This window comes from Phalacrocorax carbo, chromosome 6 (genome assembly GCF_963921805.1).
Source record: "Phalacrocorax carbo chromosome 6, bPhaCar2.1, whole genome shotgun sequence".
Taxonomy (NCBI): Eukaryota; Metazoa; Chordata; class Aves; order Suliformes; family Phalacrocoracidae; genus Phalacrocorax; species Phalacrocorax carbo.
The window spans coordinates 60,231,630-60,251,751 of record NC_087518.1 but is presented as its reverse complement, the minus strand read 5'-3'; the positions used below and the strand labels follow the sequence as shown (position 1 = coordinate 60,251,751).

Here is a 20,122-nt window from a genome sequence, read left to right as displayed (position 1 = left end):
TCAGGAGTTTGCATCTGGCTGAGTTTGTAGTTCTTTTTTTTCCGCAATGGTGATGTTATTTGCTCTCCAGCTTGTTGGATGAGAGCTGAGAGTTGCTAAGGAAGATATTGTCCAGAAACAATTCTCAGAAATGGTAGAAGTTCATCATCTTGCCAAATGAATCGATACGATATCTATTATTTGAGAGTATAAAATCTTTTCTTCGGGGTTATCTGTTCATTTTTGCGTGGGGTTTAGAGTTGAGAGGGAATATTTCTGTGTCTAAGGCTACCTGATCACCGCATTTTCTTTAGGTATGGGCCACCTCTGTTGCCCTTCAGCTGATTAACATAGTATGGTCTGTATAGGCAAAAAAGAAATACCAGCTGAACTTTTTCCAGCGTTTTCCTCGTGGAGAGCATCAGTGATGCTCAGGTTTCCTGAACCTGCCCTGAGGTGCTGCTGGCATAGGATTGGTAAAAATTGGGCTTTCCTCTTTCAGCGCTCGGAGCAATATTCCAAACGGTGTTTCCTTTGGCCTGCTTTCCTGGAGGATGGGAGGTCTGATTTTTGCTTGCACAGATACTTTCAGTTTAGTACTGATGAATCAGGAATTCTCTATTAATTAGTATTGCGGATTTGGATTTCTTTTGTGTGTATTAAATGACTGACCTGCCTGTGTGTGCTTGGAGCTGAAGGTCAATGTATGCTGATCTAAATAATGGAATACTTCATTGTAGAGCTTCCCTGTCTCTCTCGCGTAATCCCTTTGAGTTTTTGAGTAGGATTTTGCCACACAAAGTACAGCTGATTGTAATATAAACAAAGAAAAAATATCCGAGTAGCCGTGGGATAAGATGTACTACTCATACTTAAGACATGCATCCTTTTTTATAAAGGGGAGAAAAGATTGCAAAAGTTCCAAATGTAGCTTTGTTCGTTTCTCCTGCTCAGTAACGGATTGTTCAAGCATTAAAACTTTGTATTAAAAAGTCTGTAATCTTATTTAAAAATAATGATAGTTTAAATGTTAATCGGACAAGCGAAAATATCTTGTTAGGCCACTTACGAATACCTAATTATTTCCTTTCCATTAATGCTTTTGGAGCCTCAACTTGAACATAATTATAAAAACAAAGAATCAATGCGCAAAAGAAATAACAATAGGTAACTTTTATTGTATTTATTATAACTATCTTTAAAATGTGGGCTTGAAAATTAATTCGGATATTAAAAACCGTGAAAGCAATAGGACCAAATGATAGGGCGCGTATTTTCTTTCACGCTACTGCATAAAGAGCCCGGCAGTCCTGCCTGCGAGGCCGTTAGCAGGAGTAACTGTTAGGCTTGCAACTCGTGTTTCTTTTACACCCATATGGCAAAATTATGCCTCCCAGAGGTAAGTTTTGGTACTGGAGAAAGGCGCTGCAGAAAGCAAGGGTAACCTAAAAGCCTCCTGCGTTGACGAAGCCTCAAGAGAATATAAAAATCCCATGGGTGATGCAGATGATCAGAGGGGTCTTGTTTGCTGCTGCTATCTCACGCTCGTTTTGCACAGATACTGATTTCTGTACTGCCCAGCACCTTCCGAATCAATTTTGCTGCCTTTGTGGGAGCGGAAGAAAAGGAGCAGCATCTGGAGTAATGGAACCAGTCACACGTTCCATAATAATTAACGGAATATAGCGAAGTTTTATTTCGCTTATTGTCACAAAACTGTTGGTTCGTATTACTGTTAGGAAGACCGGTGAGCTCTAACCTGGAAAAAAACATGAAGTGGTTGGGGTGTCGAGACACCATTAATCTCTTCAGTTTCTGTTATGTTTTAAAAATGAAATTAAACGTGACTTAAATACGATCGGTTTGTTCCAACAACACCGCCTGTGTCATCGGGACCGAATTTCTGACTTACTGTAATTCTAAAATGCCCGTTTAGGTTTCTTTCCTCATCTGTGTGTGTATAGTGGCTTTGTAGCCTCGCATCCTGATAAAAGAAAAATGGATTTTCCTTTCAAAGAAGAAGAAAAAGTAAAAATTCTATACATTTCATTATGGGACATTTATAAGATGATTTCCATGACAACCATATAATAAGATTCATGTTTACTTTGTTTCTGAGTTCTCAATGTCTTTTTAATGACTCCTGCGTAATTAAAACAGAATGCGTAATTTGAGGTTACATAATATAAATCAGTTTTGTTTGCACGATGCTGAATAATGTTAATACGTGTACAATATACTGTTTAAGAGCCGTTACATGGGTTTGTCTGTTTGTTGCAGAACTGTGAGAAACTAGAAAATAATTTTGATGACATAAAGCACACGACTCTTAGCGAGCGAGGAGCACTTCGAGAAGCAATGAGGTAAGTCTGGGTCACCATAGCAACAGTCACAGATGTGGTAAAGAAAGAGTCATTCTTCATTATTGGGGGAACAAATGAGTTCATTGCCACCATTCAGCTCTATTCTCTAAGGTATTAATTTGTCAGTGGAGAGGCTTCCCTTGAGGCTGTACTTTGGTTTTGAAGCTGCATAAATGTTAAGCCTGACTGCACAGTAAAAAACGTAAATGTTTAATTTGTTATTTAAAATGCTTAAGGGGTGCCTTGCTTTATATTTATACTAAACTGTGAGTGAAGGAAAATATTGTTCATCTAAATTCTGCAAGTGTTAAAGCAATTGTACGATGCTGTTTGAACAAACCTGTGTTTACTTTTAAATTGGATTTGGTTTTTATGTATGTACTTCTTGTGTACTCTGATTTTTATCACCAGATTTACACGATTTTGGTTTTGGTAATGGAATGTTAAAATCTGTCTGCTCCTTCGTATACTGTGGAGACGTATATTTTGCTTAATATCCTCATATTGTTGCTTTTAATGCTTATTAGAGAAGGCTAAAATTAGTCAGTACATGAATCTTCCGTCACCCTTATTTGCACTGTAGAGTATCTGGGTACAGGGTTCCAAAGAAACTTGCCAGCTATAGTACCTGGAGAAGGGAATGATTGCTACTCTGCAAGGTGGTGGAATCAAAGGCAGATTTTCTAAAGTAACTCACTGAATAATCAGGAAGGTGTTAATTGTAGTGTTATCTGTGCATCGGAAACTTATAGTTACCTGTACTTTTAAAGGTCTTGAAAGTTGGATAGTAAAATGCAATGATGCAAACGTAGTGCTTCATTTCGCTTGCCTGGTAGCAGAGTGACTTCTTAGACTCGCCCAAGCACAGTAAAAGGCAAAACCTACAAAAAATATTGAGAATGCTCTTGAAAAACTAATTACACCCTATTTTTTTAAAAAATAGTGTTGGTAATCCCATTAAATTTGTGGATGTGTGCTGTGGTTTAACCCCACGTGTGGTGCAACTAAGCACCGCACGGCCGCTCGCTCTCTGCGCCCCGCAGCAGGATGGGGGGAAGAGAACTGGAAGGGTAAAGTGAGCAAACTTGTGGGTTCAGGTGAGAACAGTTTAATAATTGAAAAAAAAAATTGTGATGAAAAGGAAAATAACAGAGAGAAATAAAATCCAAGAAAGACAAGTGATGCAAATAAAAACAATTGCTCGCCACCAAGCGAGCGATGCCCAGCGAGTCCCCGAGCAGCGGCCCCCGGGCAGCCTCCCCCAGCTCCGTGTGCTGGGCATGAGGCCGTGTGGTGTGGGACAGCCCTGGGGGCGGTGGGGGTCACTGTCCCGGCCGTGTCCCCCCAGCCCCTCGCTGGTGGGGTGGGGTGAGGGGCAGGAAAGGCCTTGGCTCTGCGCAAGCCCCGCTCAGCAGGAGCGAAACCACCCCTGGGTTATCAGTGCTGTTCCCAGCACAAACCCAAACCACAGCCCTGTACTGGTTACTATGGTGGAAATGAACTCTATCCCAGCCGAAACCAGCACAGTGTGTGTGTGTGCCTTTATTTGCATGACTCTGACTTTATGTTCGTGACGCTTTTGTCTCAGATACGCTGCTGTCAATAAGGGTTTGTAGAGGTATTTGGACTTGAAATGCTACCTGCCTCTCTTGAAGCCTTTCTTATTACCCCCAAATTGTACTTTCTTCTGAACATTTCAGCTACTAGCGTTGCAAATAACTAAAAATAATGGCATTCACTTCTCTAATGGTGATTTCTTGCTTTTTGCCTGCTTTGCTTCATATATTTAGGGTTTTCTTCCTGTGTGGCTGGTCATCTGTGTACGTAAATCTTTTGTGTCGTGCCGGTAAATGGAAAGTGATTTAAAAACAAAGATTTGGAGAACCTTTGGCATATGAAGCTACTCGCAGTGTTTTCCACAAATTGCATTTCAAGTTGCTGCTGTCCTGTAGCAGCGTTTCATGGGTGGGTTTGCGGTGTTTTGCGATACATGACTCAGCAGAGTTAATCTTTTAAAAACTTGGGAGCTGACGGCTCTTTGGTGATAAACATTCGCTAGCAAAGGGAGCTTTGGCATTTCAAAGGTCATGTTTCTGTTACAAGGACTGTGTAGAAGGTTCTCATGGTTCTCTGCTCTGCATACAATAAAAAGCACTTTACTATCTCATAGATTTGTATCCTGGCTATTGCTGCTAGCGGACAAGCCATTCTGAGAAATAGTTATTGATTGTGAAGTGTGACGGATACTGTGCAGTGCTGGAATTCTCTTAATTGCAGTCAATATTATATGGTGGATTTTCTTCTGAGTTGTTTTTATGGAGGTAAAGAAAACCTGACTTACTAAATTAAGCCTGTAGTACGTTTTAATAACGTACTTGAATAACACATAAAAGGTGCAAAATGTTAATTCTGAGACGTATATGCATGTAGGTGTGTGTATTTTTCTAAATATGTGTTAAAGACACTTGTTATTTTAGGCTGTACCGTTCTTTCAGCTGCTGCGTAGTCACCCCGTATCCTTGGTGGCTGCATTTTTCTATTTGGATCCCAAGATTACGTAATTCAGATGGTACATTTTGGCAGATTCAAGTTCATTTTGCTTTCCCATCGCTACAGTGGACACCGGACAAGGCGTGGGAGGCCACAGATTTGCCTCAGTGTTGTGAGATACCTGCCCCCTTTGGTAAGGGAAGCGTGGGGAGAGGATTGTACATCGCACAAAGGCACTAAAATCATGTGGGCATGAAAACAACAACAACAACAACCCTAGCTGGATAGCTAAGCGGGTATATGTGGATCTCAGATGAGCCTTAAGTTGAGTGGGCAGTCTGCCCAAATCCTCTCTGATTTCCCAGAGCGGTAGTACTGGTCTGCCAGATGAGAGATGCAATGAACGTATTTCCCCAGTGCTCCTGTTTGGAACGAGACCTTCGGTTTTAACTTTCTCTTTGAGAAAAATGGTCAATTTAATATGGGTTTCAGCACATTTCTAGTCTATGAATATCACTGTGCTCTGCATAAACGAACACTAATATCCAAGAAGGGTTTTGTTCTTTTTCCAGCTCTTCAGAAACGGAATGGTATTCAAATCAAGGATTACATGAAAATCATCTTTCTTGTTGATGTATATACATGTGTGCAAAATAAATTGTCTGAAGGGTTTTGAAGTGATCATAAAACATATGAACTTTCTCTCGTTCTACTTTACATATTATTTTAGACCTTGAATGAGATAATGAGCTGACAGTGGTTTTGTAAGAATTTGGCTTATTTATTGCACATAAAACCATAAAGCATTCAATTCAGTTAATGTTTTGCTTATTTTGTTAATGTACTCCAAATGGTTTGTTTATTATTATATTTTAATGCAACTGCAAAGCTTAAGTAAACAATAAATCTACATTAGTTTTTTGAATTGGGCTTTATAAATGGACAGACTATTGCTTTACCTACCTTGAATGTGTATATGATAATTTAATTGGGTAATTTATGTAGTAACTTGGCAGAAAAATAGCATAGATATATACCTATAATGTCAGGTTGCATAAGAAAGAGCATTAAGCTTTTGTTAAACAGCGCTCAATTTGTTCTTAGTATATAATCACTGTAAAAAATCTGGATCCTGATCCTCGGTAAAGCTTTATCTAGAAATTTAAAGGAGCTTTTAGACTGGTTTGGCTGCTACGAGGAGATAAGTATTCGAGGAGGATCAAGTGAACTGCATGCTGGCTCTGTAGGGTGGCAAAACCAGAACGTGCACTGCTGCTGTCACCGTTCCTCTGGGAAAGCAGGGTGAGGTAGCCTTGAGGAGTCTTAAAAATGAAAACCCACAATGAACCGCCCCCAAGCTATAAAGTAACTTTTAGTAGAAGGTGTGGAAGAAATCCAAACCCAATTATTAATATCCAAACCCAATTAATTATTAATATCAATTTAGAAGAAGGTAAAGTTTAGGGAGTTGCTGGGTTTAACAAGGTGAAGGACAAATTTCAGAAGGCAGCAGACATCAGCTGGCAGGAAGGGGAATCTCTTTCTGCTGAATCCGTTCACTCGCTTAGTGTATAGGCACTAACTTCTTGTTGTCGAGAGAGATTCACAGACCCCTAAAGCTGGAAGGGACCTTTGGAGGCGACCTAGACCAGTGGTCTCCAAACTTTTTTGATTGTGCACCAGCAAAACGTTTCTGAGCACGTGCCCCCAGTATGTGTATGCTTATTTCTTTATAAATTATATACACGTACCGCTGTACTAATATATTATGTGCATTATAAAACACATGCAAGAATAGAAATTTAAAAAGGATGAGATAAAGATGAAATAAACACTACTTAATTTTTAAAAACGTTATTTATTAATGGTACAAACAATATTTTCTTCCCGCATCCAGGTGAATTGCCTTGTGCACACCCCACTTGGGAGATCACTGATCTAGACCAGGTTTCCTGCTCAGAGCAGGTTGCTCAGGGCTGTGTCCAGCCAGGTTTTGTATATCTCTAAGAATGGAGACTCCCCAGACTTTCTGGGCAAACCTACTCACAATAAACAACAACAAAACCAAAACCAAAACACCCAGCACTCCCCCCACCCTATTTTTTTTTTTTTTCTTCCTTACTGGAATTCCTTGTGTTTCAGCTTGTGCCTGTTGTTTCTTGCCCTTTCTCTGGGCACCACTAAGAAGAGTCTGGCTCTGTTGTCTTCGTTCCCTCCCATCAGGTATTTATACCTACTGATATAAGATCCACCCCAAGCCTTCTCTCCTCGAGGCCAAAAGTCCCCAGCGCTCGCAGCCTCTCCTTGTGCGGCAGATGCTCCAGTCCCTTAATCACCTCTGTGGTCCTTTGCTGGACTCGCTCTGGTATGTCTGTGTCTCTTGTCCTGGGGAGCCCAGCGCAGGGGACAGCGCTCCTGGCGTGTCTCACCAGACCCAGAGAAGGATCTCCTCCCTCAACTTGCTGGTGATGCTCTGCCTCACGCAGCCCAGATGCCGCTGGCCTTTGCTGCAAGGACTGGCTCACGTTCAGCTTATCCTCCAGGACCCCCAGGGCCTTTTTTGCATAGCTGAAAGCTTTGCAAGTGAAAATTAAAGCTAAGCATTTTTGTATAGACTTCTTGTTAATAAAGGAAGATTTAAACGTATTTCATTGTACTTCGAAGTGGGGAAAAAGAGAGAAAGTTTGCTTGTCTGTTTGCCTCAGTATAAAAAGACACCAAAGTTTATTTGGAATTTTCTTTTGTATTCCCGTATTTGCATATGGTTTTGGATAATGTGAGCATGGGAGCGAGGCTTCAACTGTGATTTCCAGTTTGATAGAAGCTGTTTCTGTTAATGATGATATTCACCGTTGTCTTGACAACTGTATAAGCCGGGGTTACTAATAGTCAAGCTTCTTTTAATATGGTCTAGACTCTCAGATCTATTTAGCAAATAGTTTCTGTGGCTGGGCTAAACCCAAGAAAATTGCACTGTAAGAAGTTCCATGATTTCACAAGTGTTCGTTAGTTTAGAGACTAAAAGTTAGGGATTTAAAACCATGTGAACAAAACAAGCCTGCGGCACAAATGGCAAAATATCTGGTAACCAACTTGTTAGGGCTCTGGCCTGAGATGTGGCAAATACAGGTTCGTATTCTGGTTCTGAGTCAGGCAGCTTGGTTTCCCGAGTTTAAAAAGCCCCATCACGGAGCTGTGGAGATTTAGAAGTGTGAGAGTGAAATATAAGGAAAATGAGAACGATGACAAATGTCATGTTAAAAGCATGCCTGCTTTCCTGTATTGTTCTTAAGCTCTTCTGAGAGATGGGACCAATCTCAGGTAAGTCGAAGGGATGGTGAATGAGGAGGAATAAAGATAATTGCTCTTGGGTTCCTGATCCAGGTCTCAAAGATTGTCAGTTCAAAGGATTCCTTTGTGTTCTGGGGAAGTGGAAGCCTTTGGAGTGAATCCCAGTGATCCAGAGTGGCCACTAGCCTTGTGATTAGTGTGCGTATTTGGGACCGAGGGAGTAAGTTCCAATTTCTCTTCCACCTTCTTCTGTCTTTACAATTCTCTCCAGTGCAATCATTTGGATGCTGCTTTGGGCATTTTTTTAGAGAATAAACAAGTGATTGCTTTATATGCATTTAACAAAAATGTTGTGTGGTTTCCAACATGCAGCAGCACTCTGCCGTCTTGGGTGACCAGCACATGTTGCTCTGATGCATCTCACTGCCATGAGCCAACCCCCCCCACCCCAGGGGACATAGTCATTAGGTAAATCGCTTTGATATATAGACTTCTTCATTTCAACCTTTATTTAGGCTATATTTGGCTAGAGATATTCCTTAAAAGTAAAAAATTAACTGCAGCGATGTTCTCAGGCTGAAAACAAAACAACTCCCAAACTGTGGAATATAGGGAATAGACCATTCTACCCTTAGAATGCCTTTTCTAGCTCTGTATCTTGACAGTTTTATACGTTTATCATATTATTAATAGCACATGCAGATAAGTGGATGCTGCAGAATGCTACTGTTGCTGGTTACACTTGGTGTTGCACAGGAATACGTGCAGGATATTGGAAGCATATGAGGACTTTTACTAGTACTTCCATACTAGTACTTCCATATAAAGACCTATGTGGCTAATAGCAAGGAATGTAATTTTGGTTTGAGTGCCGTTTTGAAATCAGACCTCCGCCGTCATCCTTAGCCTCCGTTACAGGTCGAACAGATTGTCACCATCACTTGCCTTGACCAACCGTTGGCCATCGCTCTGCCCAGTGCAAGAGCGCCCTGTGTAAGGATAGCTACGACTGAATGAGCTGCTTAGGCGCTAGACGCTGTTTAGTGGCATTAACAAGGTTCTGTGTTCGTGCCACGTTACCTTGCTCTTTGTTGGCTAATTAACTCCTGAGCCACCCGCTAGCCACCCTCTGGGGGCCTAGAAGTGCCTGGGATGCATTGCTTACATCTTGCCGTGGTGGAATGTTGACGGTTGGACTTGGTGATCCTATAGGTCTTTTCCAACATTAATAATTCTGTGATTTTATAAGGAATAATTTATGTCTACAGGGAGACACTGTGCAGAGCTGCAACACCAAGCATGTATAGGAACCTGTGACATTCATGTAATTCTTTCTGAGATAGTCACTTGGACTTGCATTGTCTTTCTCTATCATTTACATAGAGAATTAAAGCACTTCATATTTCATTTTGCCATTAAAAAACAGAAGGTTCAGATATATGAGAAGCCCGTTGTTTCAAGTCACAGGTATAACTCACACTGAAGATCTTGTGGAACTAGTGACAATGTTTATTTTCTGCGCTTTAGAATGTAATTGCATTGCTTTATTTTTAAAGTATAAATCAAGAAAACTATGAAGTGTCTTGTTTTGAACTTGATTGTGAGATGGGTTGTTGTATTGAGTAGTAGCTTTATAATACCTTGACCAGAAATTTTGATAGTGAGTTTCAGCTGACTGTTGCACGTACATTATTCAAAATGTTGTATATAATTTATCAATTTTCATTTATGAATTGTAATTTATTTTTGATCTAATGACATAGACGGTAGGTTGTTTCTTTAGATATACAGAGGAAGGGATCAAGATAACACAGAATCACAGAATCCCAGGTTGAAGGGACCTCAGGGATCATCTAGTCCAACCTTTCTAGGAAGAGCACAGTCTAGACAAGATGGCCCAGCGCCCTGTCCAGCCGACTCTTGAAGGTGCCCAACGTGGCCGAGCCAACCCCTTCCCTGGGGAGATTATTCCAACGGTGACTGTCCCCACTGTGAAAAATTTCCCTCTGGTGTCCAGTCGGAATCTCCCCAAGAGCAATTTGTGTCCATCCCCCTTGTCCTCTCCATGGGACTCCGCGTAAAAAGGGAGTCTCCATCTTCTTTGTAGCTGCCCCTTAAGTACTGGTACATGGGGATGAGCTCCCCTCTGAGCCTCCTTTTCCCAAGGCTGAACAAACCCAGCTCTCCCAGCCTATCCTCGTATGGCAGCTTCCCAGCCCTTGGATCATCTTGGTGGCCCTTCTCTGGGCCCCTTCCAGCCTGGCCACATCTTTTTTGTGTAGTGGAGACTAGAACTGCACACAGCGCTCCAGGGGTGGCCTGACAAGTTAGATTGTTTTCCCTGGAATGTTCCTTTAGTCACCTAGCTGGCATAAACTAACAACTGCAACTTTAACTGGCCTGAAGTTGTGCATCGATGATGTTCCTGACTGGCAGCTGTAAAAGGACATTGAATTTATTTGCGAACCCGGTTGGCAATGTAGGTTCGCAGTTACGTTATGTCAGAGGACTGACTTATGCCTTGTAGTGTATATAAACAATACAAGGATCTAGAACAGAAGCATTGTTAGCAAAATAGCAAGCAATATAGTAAAAGAGCAAAATAACAAATACTATTAATAGTTTTGGAAACTGCATTACAGTTACTGCTTTTGTTGAGGTACTGAAGCGTGCTTTAGGCAAGATTTTACATGAACGTTTTTGGTAAAGTCTTGCATGTTTTTCATACTCTTTCTTGCATGGGTTGCAGCGCCCGAAGGATGCTTCAGGTCTGTTCTGTGTATGGTAAACACACGGTGGCCGTATTCGTGTGTACCATTCCCCAGAAATATTTCGGGGGTGGGGGGGGGAGGAGAAAACAAAGACCGCTTTTCTGCCACTTCAAGGGAGGGGAGCTTGTTTCTGCTTTTGAACCATTTAGTTTGACGATTTAAAGAGTTGGATAAGAGTCAAAATTTTGCTTTTTAGCAAACTGCAGGAGCTGTTGTCTGATGTTGGTGGTGAAAGAGATTTTGAAAACCACTGTGGCAGATGGCTTACCACAAAGACTCCAAAGATGGCCCGCAGTGGGTGCAGCGACGTACCTTTCAGTGACTAATAGCCACTCGTCTGCAAATGGTTAGAGGAGAAAACTGCACTACAGAATCTTGAGTTCACTCCACGGGTTCCCCCTTTGTTACTTTTTAAAATGTGAGGTTTTAAAATATTTCTGAAATTTTTTCTTTGCTACCAGTAACGATCAGGAAAAAAATGCTCTGGGTCGCTAGAGACGATCCATGCGGTATGGACTGCCAGGCTTACGAACGCCTTTGTTTCGTCAGCCGATACGCTTTGAAAAAGGTTTTAGTTTGTTAAATAAAAGTTTAAAGAAAAAAAAGTTTGGAGATGAGTGGAGTTTGCTGGTGGTCTTGCCACGAGCCACAGCTTTCTGTAGATTATTGGTACGTGATTTTACGTTCCAGGGCTTTAGATGGCTTAGTTAGAAGATGGCTTATACCATTTTAGACCCTAACGAACGTCTGGGACGTACGCAGAGGCTGGGTGTGTTACAGCTTTGGCAAAGGAGTCGGGTGCTTTAGTTGAAGCTGTCGAAGCTCATGCTGTTTTATTTGTAAGTCATGAATTTAGTCTCCACTGTAGCCAGCCTACTGAGAGTACCACATTCCTCATGTATTCAAGAAACCCCATTTCCCACAGTAACGTCCGTTTGGTGTGCAGTTGGGAACCAGCCTGTCTTTACAAACACTGTTTTAAAGATACCGGCACTTGTTACTTTTCAGACGTTTACTGTAGTTCTCAAAAGCTTCAAAAAATGTAAACTTTCTTCCCTCCTTTGTGGCATCCTTTGAAGTCAGTGGGCTTTGTATTGCCATGGGCACCTCTGAGGACATTCTCCTTGGCGTCCAGGATACAAAGCAAAGCCAGGGGATTGAGGACAAAATAGAGTCTGCATTCAAAACTGCTTTCTTAGGTAGTGTGTGTCTTTGCAGCGCGTGTTCGTTGTGACCAGGTCGTCGTTATCTTTTCTGATTATAGTGTGTTCAGAGCCCTTTGGTTATAATGAATATTAGTAGCTACACTTACCTTTTTTTTGCTACTTCTCAAAAGTCCTAACTTTATGTCATTCTGGCTGTTGTGGCTCTGGACGTACAGGCAACCATCCATTTTCCTAGAAATGTTTTGTATATTGGGTTGAGGGTGCTTCAGAGATTAAACTGTGAGTCCGACCGTGCCCCAAGATATTTATCTTCCATCAAAATTAATCTGCCCTTCCCCTGTAGACTTTTGAATTTGAATCCTGTTTATTTCCTTGAGGCTATTTGGCAGAGCAAAAAAAGATTACTTAAGTTTAATGTTCCGATGGAATCAACATGTTTATTGAAAATAAGACTCTAAAGCATATCGGATTTTTTCAGTAACTCAGTTGTTAAGAAGATAAGCTAGCGTCAGTACCACACGTTTAGCTATTTGGCTACAAAATTTCGCAGAAACAATTTTCCATCCTCATTTCTAAGGAACACGGATACTTTACAGGAGAATCTCTTTTATTGGCGCTTGCTGTTGTAAAGGCGGTGGGCAGCCAGGGTAAGGCCCAGACCAGGTGAGGTCTTTCAGGATGCCAGCCAGAGCCTTTCACTGCTAGCGCCTAAGGCAAGGCTACTGAATTTCAGCACCCCCAGGAGTGAGGAGTGTTCAGATTTCGGGCACGATTTGTACAGAGGAAGCTGGTTGCAGAGCGAGACAACCATAAGAGGTGTCGTAGGGAATCAGAGAGCAAACTAAATATTGTGGAGCAGCATCTCTTGCCGTCTTGAACGCCCAGCCCTGCTTGTCTGTCACCCGCTTGGTAACGCGCAGAGAATATTGGCGGCGACGAGGTTCTCTGTGGAGCGGGCGTTTGCGGTAAGTTTCAATTTGTACGTGTTTAGCTTGTTCAGCCAGTCTGGAGCATTTAGTTCTGGCTTGGTCCAATACTGAACTTCGAGGTTTGTTTGCAGAAAGAAAAAAGAAAGAGACATTTTCTTCTGAAAAATAAACCCTGCACAGTTCTAAATATCACCATAGTATTTGGACCCGTTCAGATGAGTTCTGATCATGGATCTGTGTGTGGAACAGAATTTAATGGAAAGAATTAAAATGTGATTTCCATCAGAATACTTACAAAAGACATTGATTTTACAATCTGATGCCTTTACAATACAATAATCTTTTAAAACTGGTAACTTTTAAGTAAATTTTAAAATACTACTACTACTTGTTTACTACTATTTATTAATAGTATTTAATATTTCGGCTATTACTGTACTTGAAAAAATAGTCGTTACTATGACTATAATTTTTATTTATTTTATAAAGTAATGACTATTACTATATTTGTAAATACTATTCCTTTTATTACTACTATTCAATAGTAGTCTTTAATGGTACTGGTTAATACTACTAATACTTTTATTACCGCTGCTTTATCTACTGGAGATTCTTCCACATTAGGCAGTATTAACTAGCATAAACCTAGCGCTTGCTTTGTATTTGGTAATATACTAAAAAAAAAAAGAAGACATATAGTTTTGGTTGGTATCTGACATTATTACCAAAAGGACAAGAAAACATTTATACTTTGAGGAGTATTTTTATTACAGAAAAAGTTATATTTATAAAATAATTTTCCATGTCTTCTTTTTTCTCCTACCTGGTGTGTCTTCCTGTCTGAGCATAAAGGGGCTTCCTGAGCCGTTCTTCCTGCAAATCTGTGGTTTTTTTCTGGTGAACAGGAAACGCACCTGAGCACGTGTGAAACAGCTGCTGCTCCGGGGGCGCTGCGGCGTCTGCCTTGGCTCGTGGCTGCTGTGGGGTCTCGGCCCTGCCTCGCCTCAGTCCTCCCATTGCGAATTTACTTGCGTGGCAGCTGCTGGCCTGAAAGGAGGCTGTAGCGGGGTGGGGGTCGGTCTCTTCTCCCAAGTAACAAGCAATAGGGCAAGAGGAAACAGCCTCAAGCTGCGTCAGGGGAGGTTTAGACTGGATATTAGGGAAAATGTCTTCCCTGCCAGAGCGGTCAGGCCCTGGCACAGGCTGCCCAGAGAGGTGGGGGAGTCACCGTCCCTGGGGGGGGGTTCAAAAACCTTGTAGACGCGGCACTTGGGGACATGGTTCAGGAGGCCTGGGGGTGTTGGGTTGGGGGTTGGACTTGGTGATCCTAGCGGTCTTTCCCAACTGCAATGATTCTCTGATTCTATGATTCTATTGACCCTTTTCTGTCCTGAAGTGTATTCTCTTGTGATTATTTCTCAGGTAAAATAATTAATTGGGGCGGGAATTGTTCTCCCTATGATCAAAGAACTCTAGTGGGATGTTTAAAAATACTCTAAATAGGAATTGTGATATATTTAAGAGAGATTTTGGATCCATTGGGTGTTTTCGGCTACAGAGAGCTGTGACTGCATGGCTAACCCTGAGTACCACAAGCCGTGTGGCTGCACTAGCCAAAGCAGAGCTGAGAGTCCTGTGTCTTGAATGCATCTTTCAGCCTGCACCGAGATGCAGCTGCACTGTTATCAGCATTTGGCGTAACTTCTTTGGGGTTTTTTCAGGTGGATATAGACAAGCTTAAATGGCTCCTATGCAGAGCCATACATTTAGTCAGGGCTTACCTGTAAGGCGCCTCCGTGTCATCCTCACCGGCTCGGCTGACATTTGTGCAAAGCCAGCGGGGCAGCGCGTGCCCAGGCGGGGGGATGTGCTCCTGCTCCCGCTCCCGCTCCCGCGAGTCCCGCTCGTGGCAGGCCCGCACTTCTCTGCCGTCTCGAAGAGAGCAGCACAGGCAGCCGTGACATGGAAGCTGCGGGGACATGGGTGTCCATGTTGGTTGCACAAGCCTACAGGACTAGGTTAGATCTAGGCTGAAATAAACACTACCAGCATTTCAGGAAGGGTTACGTCGGGTCTTAATGCCAAGTGTTTTGCTGTAGAGACCCCCTAGTGCTGGGCTGCACTGCTCGTACAGAGACAGTCCATCTAGGGTGTCTTCTGCTATTAGAGATGTAGCCATTCTAGGGATAAATTCTTCTCGGGCAAAATCATGGGGGAAGGCTGGTTAATACCCCAGGAGAGGGGAGAGGATCACTGTTCACCCAGTTGCAGATGAAATCCCTGATTTGCCTTTCCTAATACAGGAAGCCATTTAACTAGGAGGGACTGTGCAGCATAAATATTTTGCTCTTTTTCCTAGTTGAGTTAGATGTATTTCAGTAAGTGTAAAACTATCTCCCTGCACTCCCTGCTTCTGTGATTAATTTTTATTCTTTTCTTCTACTTGGGTATGCCGGGTGAGTGAAGACTTTACCCCTAAATTGGAAAGGCCTGAGTAATCTTTTGCTATTGGCGTTGCTAAACATTCCTTCTCCTGCTAGCATAACAATGTCATAATATATAAAATTTATTTTCTTTGAAAACTATAACTGCAAACAGAGCTTTGAAATGCAACTTCTCTTAATATTTTCCCTTCTATCATACTCATTTAATTCTTGGTGTAAGACAAGAATTCATTGCTTTTGTGCTGAGAGGGTGAAGCCACGAGTTGACAATGTAACTCAACCTTTGTAATATAAAGCGTTGTTCCTGTAGCGGGGTCCAATTACACAACAGTAAAGCAGGGATGTAACACAGCAATGCCGCTTTCCTATTTGTTTCAGTAAGTTTAGCACAGCGGGAGACGTGGCATTCTTCCAAGGTAGTGCGTCAAGCTTACAGTTGGCTGGAGGTGCAATGGAAGTTATTCTAAGACTTGGCGTGCTGGCTATTAACTCTCGCTGAATGTGTGTGGCGATTGTCTTATGAAATGGATTTGATGGCATTTCGTTGCAAGGATTTTATATCTGAACTTGGAGACATGATGGTATTCTAGAGATAGTTGAATGAGCTTCTCTGTAAATGCCTCGTTTACAGCATTGTAGTTCTAGTCACCAGATATAATGTCTGTATGTTTAGAGATCACATACGCTCCTTTTCCTGCTCAATCTTATGAAATCGGAAAGAACTACTCCATGAATTTGGTCAAATGATGTAAATTTTTCCTCCAAAAAAGTCCTATTTTTTGAGGAAAAATATATCTAAAATAAGATCTAAAAGGAAAATATAATATCGACAGACCGTCTCATTTCTTTTTGACACCCAGAGAGCTGGTAATGTATCAGCAATTTGCCAGCTGGGAGAGACCACAGACGGCAAGGCATCTTTTTTTGGTAGTGACTTTGCCGTTGAGACCTGGGGGGTTGGATTGGAACCGCTTAGAATTTGAGCAGTTGGTCTCATTTTTGACTCATTTTCGCATCGCTTTAAAGCCATTCCCCAAGTCAGTATGCATCACTGTTGTGCAGTGGTGGTCAACCCACCACAACCATCTTAAAGATAGATTAATATGCTTCACAATTTTGAACAGTCCTCAGCAAAATACAAGCATTTAAAATAGCAAGGGAGTGGCTTTATGAACTGCTCTGTGGTATAGCTCAGCACGTTTCAAACGTGATGAGGAACAGCCGCCGTTTATGGGGTATTAGCAGATAGTTCACAGTTAAGGAGTTAATCTTCAGCCTGATGAGCAGCCGCGGTACAGAGGTTACCAGCGCATGCTAAAAACAATGTTGGGATTTCTTTTTGTGAACTGCAGATAGCTCAGAGTGCCTCAGTTAGCTTCGAGCAGGTTATTGAATACCGGTAAAAATACCGGCTGTACTGCACCTGGTTTGATTTAATGATTCTAAAGGTAAAATGCCCCATCTCAGGCTTTTCTTTTTTTTTTTTTTTTATCCCCACTACTCATTTTTCAATCAGCCTTCTAAAAAAAAGTGTCTGACACCTCTTGGTCACAGACATTTTCCCTGCGGTAGTAAGTTTGGGCTTACAGTAAAAACAGTAATTGCTACTAGCGTCGAAAGCTTGCCAAAGACCTTCAGTCACATGCGGCCGTACCCCTTTCCTGAAGCACTTCTGAATGCCTTTGGCAGCATTGATCCAGCAAACGGAAGGTTGTTTGTCACCGGCAGCATTTGTCTTTCCAGGAGGTGTGTTTGTTCCAACTGATCGGAGCTGTTTCAGCACTGACACCTGAAGGGTGTATAAAAGAAAAATAAAGAACCAAGGAGATGCACAGGGGTTAAAAAGCCAGCCGTCAGCCTTGGCCCACGATCCTTCAGGCAGAGTTAGTGTCGGGTGTGCGGGGGGGGGGAAAAAATGACCGCTGACTTAGCTGAGCATCGAGGCTCCGCAGCGGTCTAGCAAAGCAGAGATAACTGCGGACAGGTATTAATGGGGCTGAAAAAGGGGATCAATCAGTATTGATATCCCTTAGTAATTCCTACCAGCATCACGAGCGCCAGCAAATTCTCCGTGCAGTTAATATAGTGAGCCTGCTGACTGCAAACGTGCGTTGTGTGCGTTGTCTGCGTGTGAGGGTCCCCGTGCGCCAGAACCGGCTCACGCAGCAGGGAGCGGAGGGAGAGGCAGCGTTGAGTGGATGAGGGTACGTGCTGATTTGGCAAAGGATATAGGTTGAATTCCTGGGTCGATAGTGGCAATGATCAGAGCGCCTTTCCAATGAATAATTGAGTATAGGGCGGTTAAAATTTTCCTCTCAGCAGTGACATAATTTGGCACAGTACGTGCCAATATTTAATGAAGAATACACGTTTGGGACTGTCCAAGCTGGCTTTAGGCTTCTACAGCTGCTTTCAGAGCTCTGAAAGCTCTATTTTGGATTAGAAAAAATAATTTAAAAAACCACGTTTGAACATCACCTTTCAGGGGTTTTGGGGATGGTATCTTGTGGTAACAATCACAAAAGCAGGATCAGTCAGAGATAAAGATCAAAACTACAGAGCGACAAACCATGCTTGCCCCTGGATATCCTGGGTGAGGGTATCTGCTCAACACCCTGGTTTGCTTTGATGACTGGCGCTGGCACCGAGGCGCTGCTGCATTTTCAGTAACAAAACTCCAGCTGAACCACGGAGTCGGTACGTGTAACATGCTGTGATGTTCTGTTCGCCTGTTTCCTTACGGACAAACATACAGCGAGAGAACGAGGCATTGCACTGTGCGTCTCTAATGCTATGTAAACCGGCCTGGATTAAGTGAAAGAACTGTCCAAACCCCATAGAAATAAATAGCATCTTTCTTTAATGCAAAGCTTCATACCTACCGCTGTACCGAGCAGAATGACCGGGAAGTTTAAAGAGGGTGTTTTGTTTATTGCTACCGCTCAGTAAGAAGTTCCCTCCTTAAACTCCATGACGTAACGTTTTCCAGACCTTCAATTATTGTGGCACTGAATTTTCCCCAGTAAATCTGGGAGCATTTCCACGCGGTGCGTGGCAGAGGGGCATCTTTCACGGTTGGTGTGGAACTCCTTTCTGGCAGTGGCGGTATTGCAAGATAAAGTTGAGTGTTCCGGAGGTGAAAGGACTGTGCCTCCCGGGTGAAGTGAGAATTATTTGGGAGAGCATAACCCGTGCTATTGTTGCCCTCCTAAACATGTCTTAGTGATGTATGTTGCTTTTATATTTCCAGTTGCCCTTTAATGGTTAATGTGGGAAATGACTAGAAGGAGGAAAAAGAAATTTTCAGCATTTTCATGCAGCATCTTGGCTGCAGGTAGAACAACGGGTCAGTGGCACTAAATATAATCTGGTAGTTTGCTCATTTTCTTTTACCTTTGCCTTCCTCCAGTGTGGATAATGGTCAGTTAATACCATTAACTCTATTAATTTCTTTTTTTTTTTCTTTGAAAAAGAAGGGAAGGATTTTTCCTCCTCATCATCTCTGATTGCCAAGTTATTTGTATGTAGAGGGAAGATTCTTTTTGTATAATCAATCTGCTGCTACCCATTTTACTGCCAAGCATTCCTTCTCTATGGTAGCGTAATGTTACCTAGGGAACAGCTTAAAGCTGACACATACAGTGGTGCCACAAATTAATTTCACAGTTATCAGGATATAGGGTGATAACAACAACATGAGCTACTGTGAAATTACCATTGTTCCCATTGAGTTACAGTGTAATTATTACTTTTGTGGCAACTATGCAAATAACTCATGTCGCCACTGTAGGATGGGATGTGCTTTCCTTTCTCTGATTCAGTACTTTGTGCTACAGAGACGTCTTTATGTACTATAAACTAGCGCTGTGCTTTGAATTGAAAGCTAAATATGGTTATATCTTCACCAAAAAAAAAAAAAGAGAGAGAAAAAGAGAAGAGCAACACTTAAGAGACTAAAACCCCAAATCCCTTGCAGTCGGTCCATTATCCCCTGGGACTGGATCTACAAATGCGCGCTAATTTAGCAAAAAAAATAACCCAAGTGCTATTTTTCCATTATTTCCGGCACAAAAGTGGGAATCTTCCTTCAAAAAGGGAGCTTTGGGTTAGTTATTTTTAAGGGACATTTTCAGCTTTCTTTGCTGCTATTTTATGGAGGCTGTTTGGTGGAAGAGACAGGTAAAGAGATGTTTGGGTACATTATGTATTCTTATATTGATAAGCAGGAAGAAACTTCGGGAGCAAGGTTAAGGTACTGATCCCGGTGTATACGATGGAATGTGCCTTTGACCCTGCTAAAAACGAAGCAGCTGCTGAGGCTTAATGGTGGCAGGCGGGCAGGAAGGTCACGTATTGCGGTGAAGTTGGCACAGGTGCTCCTTGTATCACGTTGTTAGAAGCAGAAATAAGCATGCTTTGGGGGTGCCGGGTAGGCTACATGTTTTCAGAAAGGTAAGCTCCGTGGATTTTTGGTTTGTTTGGGTTTGGGGCTTTTTTCCCATCCTTAGGCTGGGATTTTCAAACGTTCCTACAGAGAGCTCAGGTGTGCAACTTGCAGTTGTGGGTGGATAGCTCACAGTAAGCTCCTTTTAAAATTTCCATGCTAGATAAGTGGCTAATGACCAGGTTTTCACAACTGCTGAGGATTCAAGAGGTTTAAGAATTAGTTCACTTAATATTATATTTATT

At 42.2% G+C, this 20,122-nt stretch overlaps 1 protein-coding gene across 3 annotated transcripts in view; it reads left to right on the top strand.

Annotated features, from left to right (window-relative positions):
- Window positions 1–20,122, top strand: part of DPYD (dihydropyrimidine dehydrogenase) — a 368,439-nt gene that overhangs the window by 46,414 nt on the left and 301,903 nt on the right. For 2 of the 3 annotated variants that reach the window (XM_064455561.1, XM_064455564.1), the window contains exon 3: window positions 2,260–2,342. The exons of the other annotated variant lie outside the window; for it this stretch is intronic. In XM_064455561.1, the coding sequence (XP_064311631.1) occupies window positions 2,260–2,342 (83 nt within the window). The remainder of the gene's footprint in view (window positions 1–2,259; window positions 2,343–20,122) is intronic. 3 annotated transcript variants of the gene reach the window in all.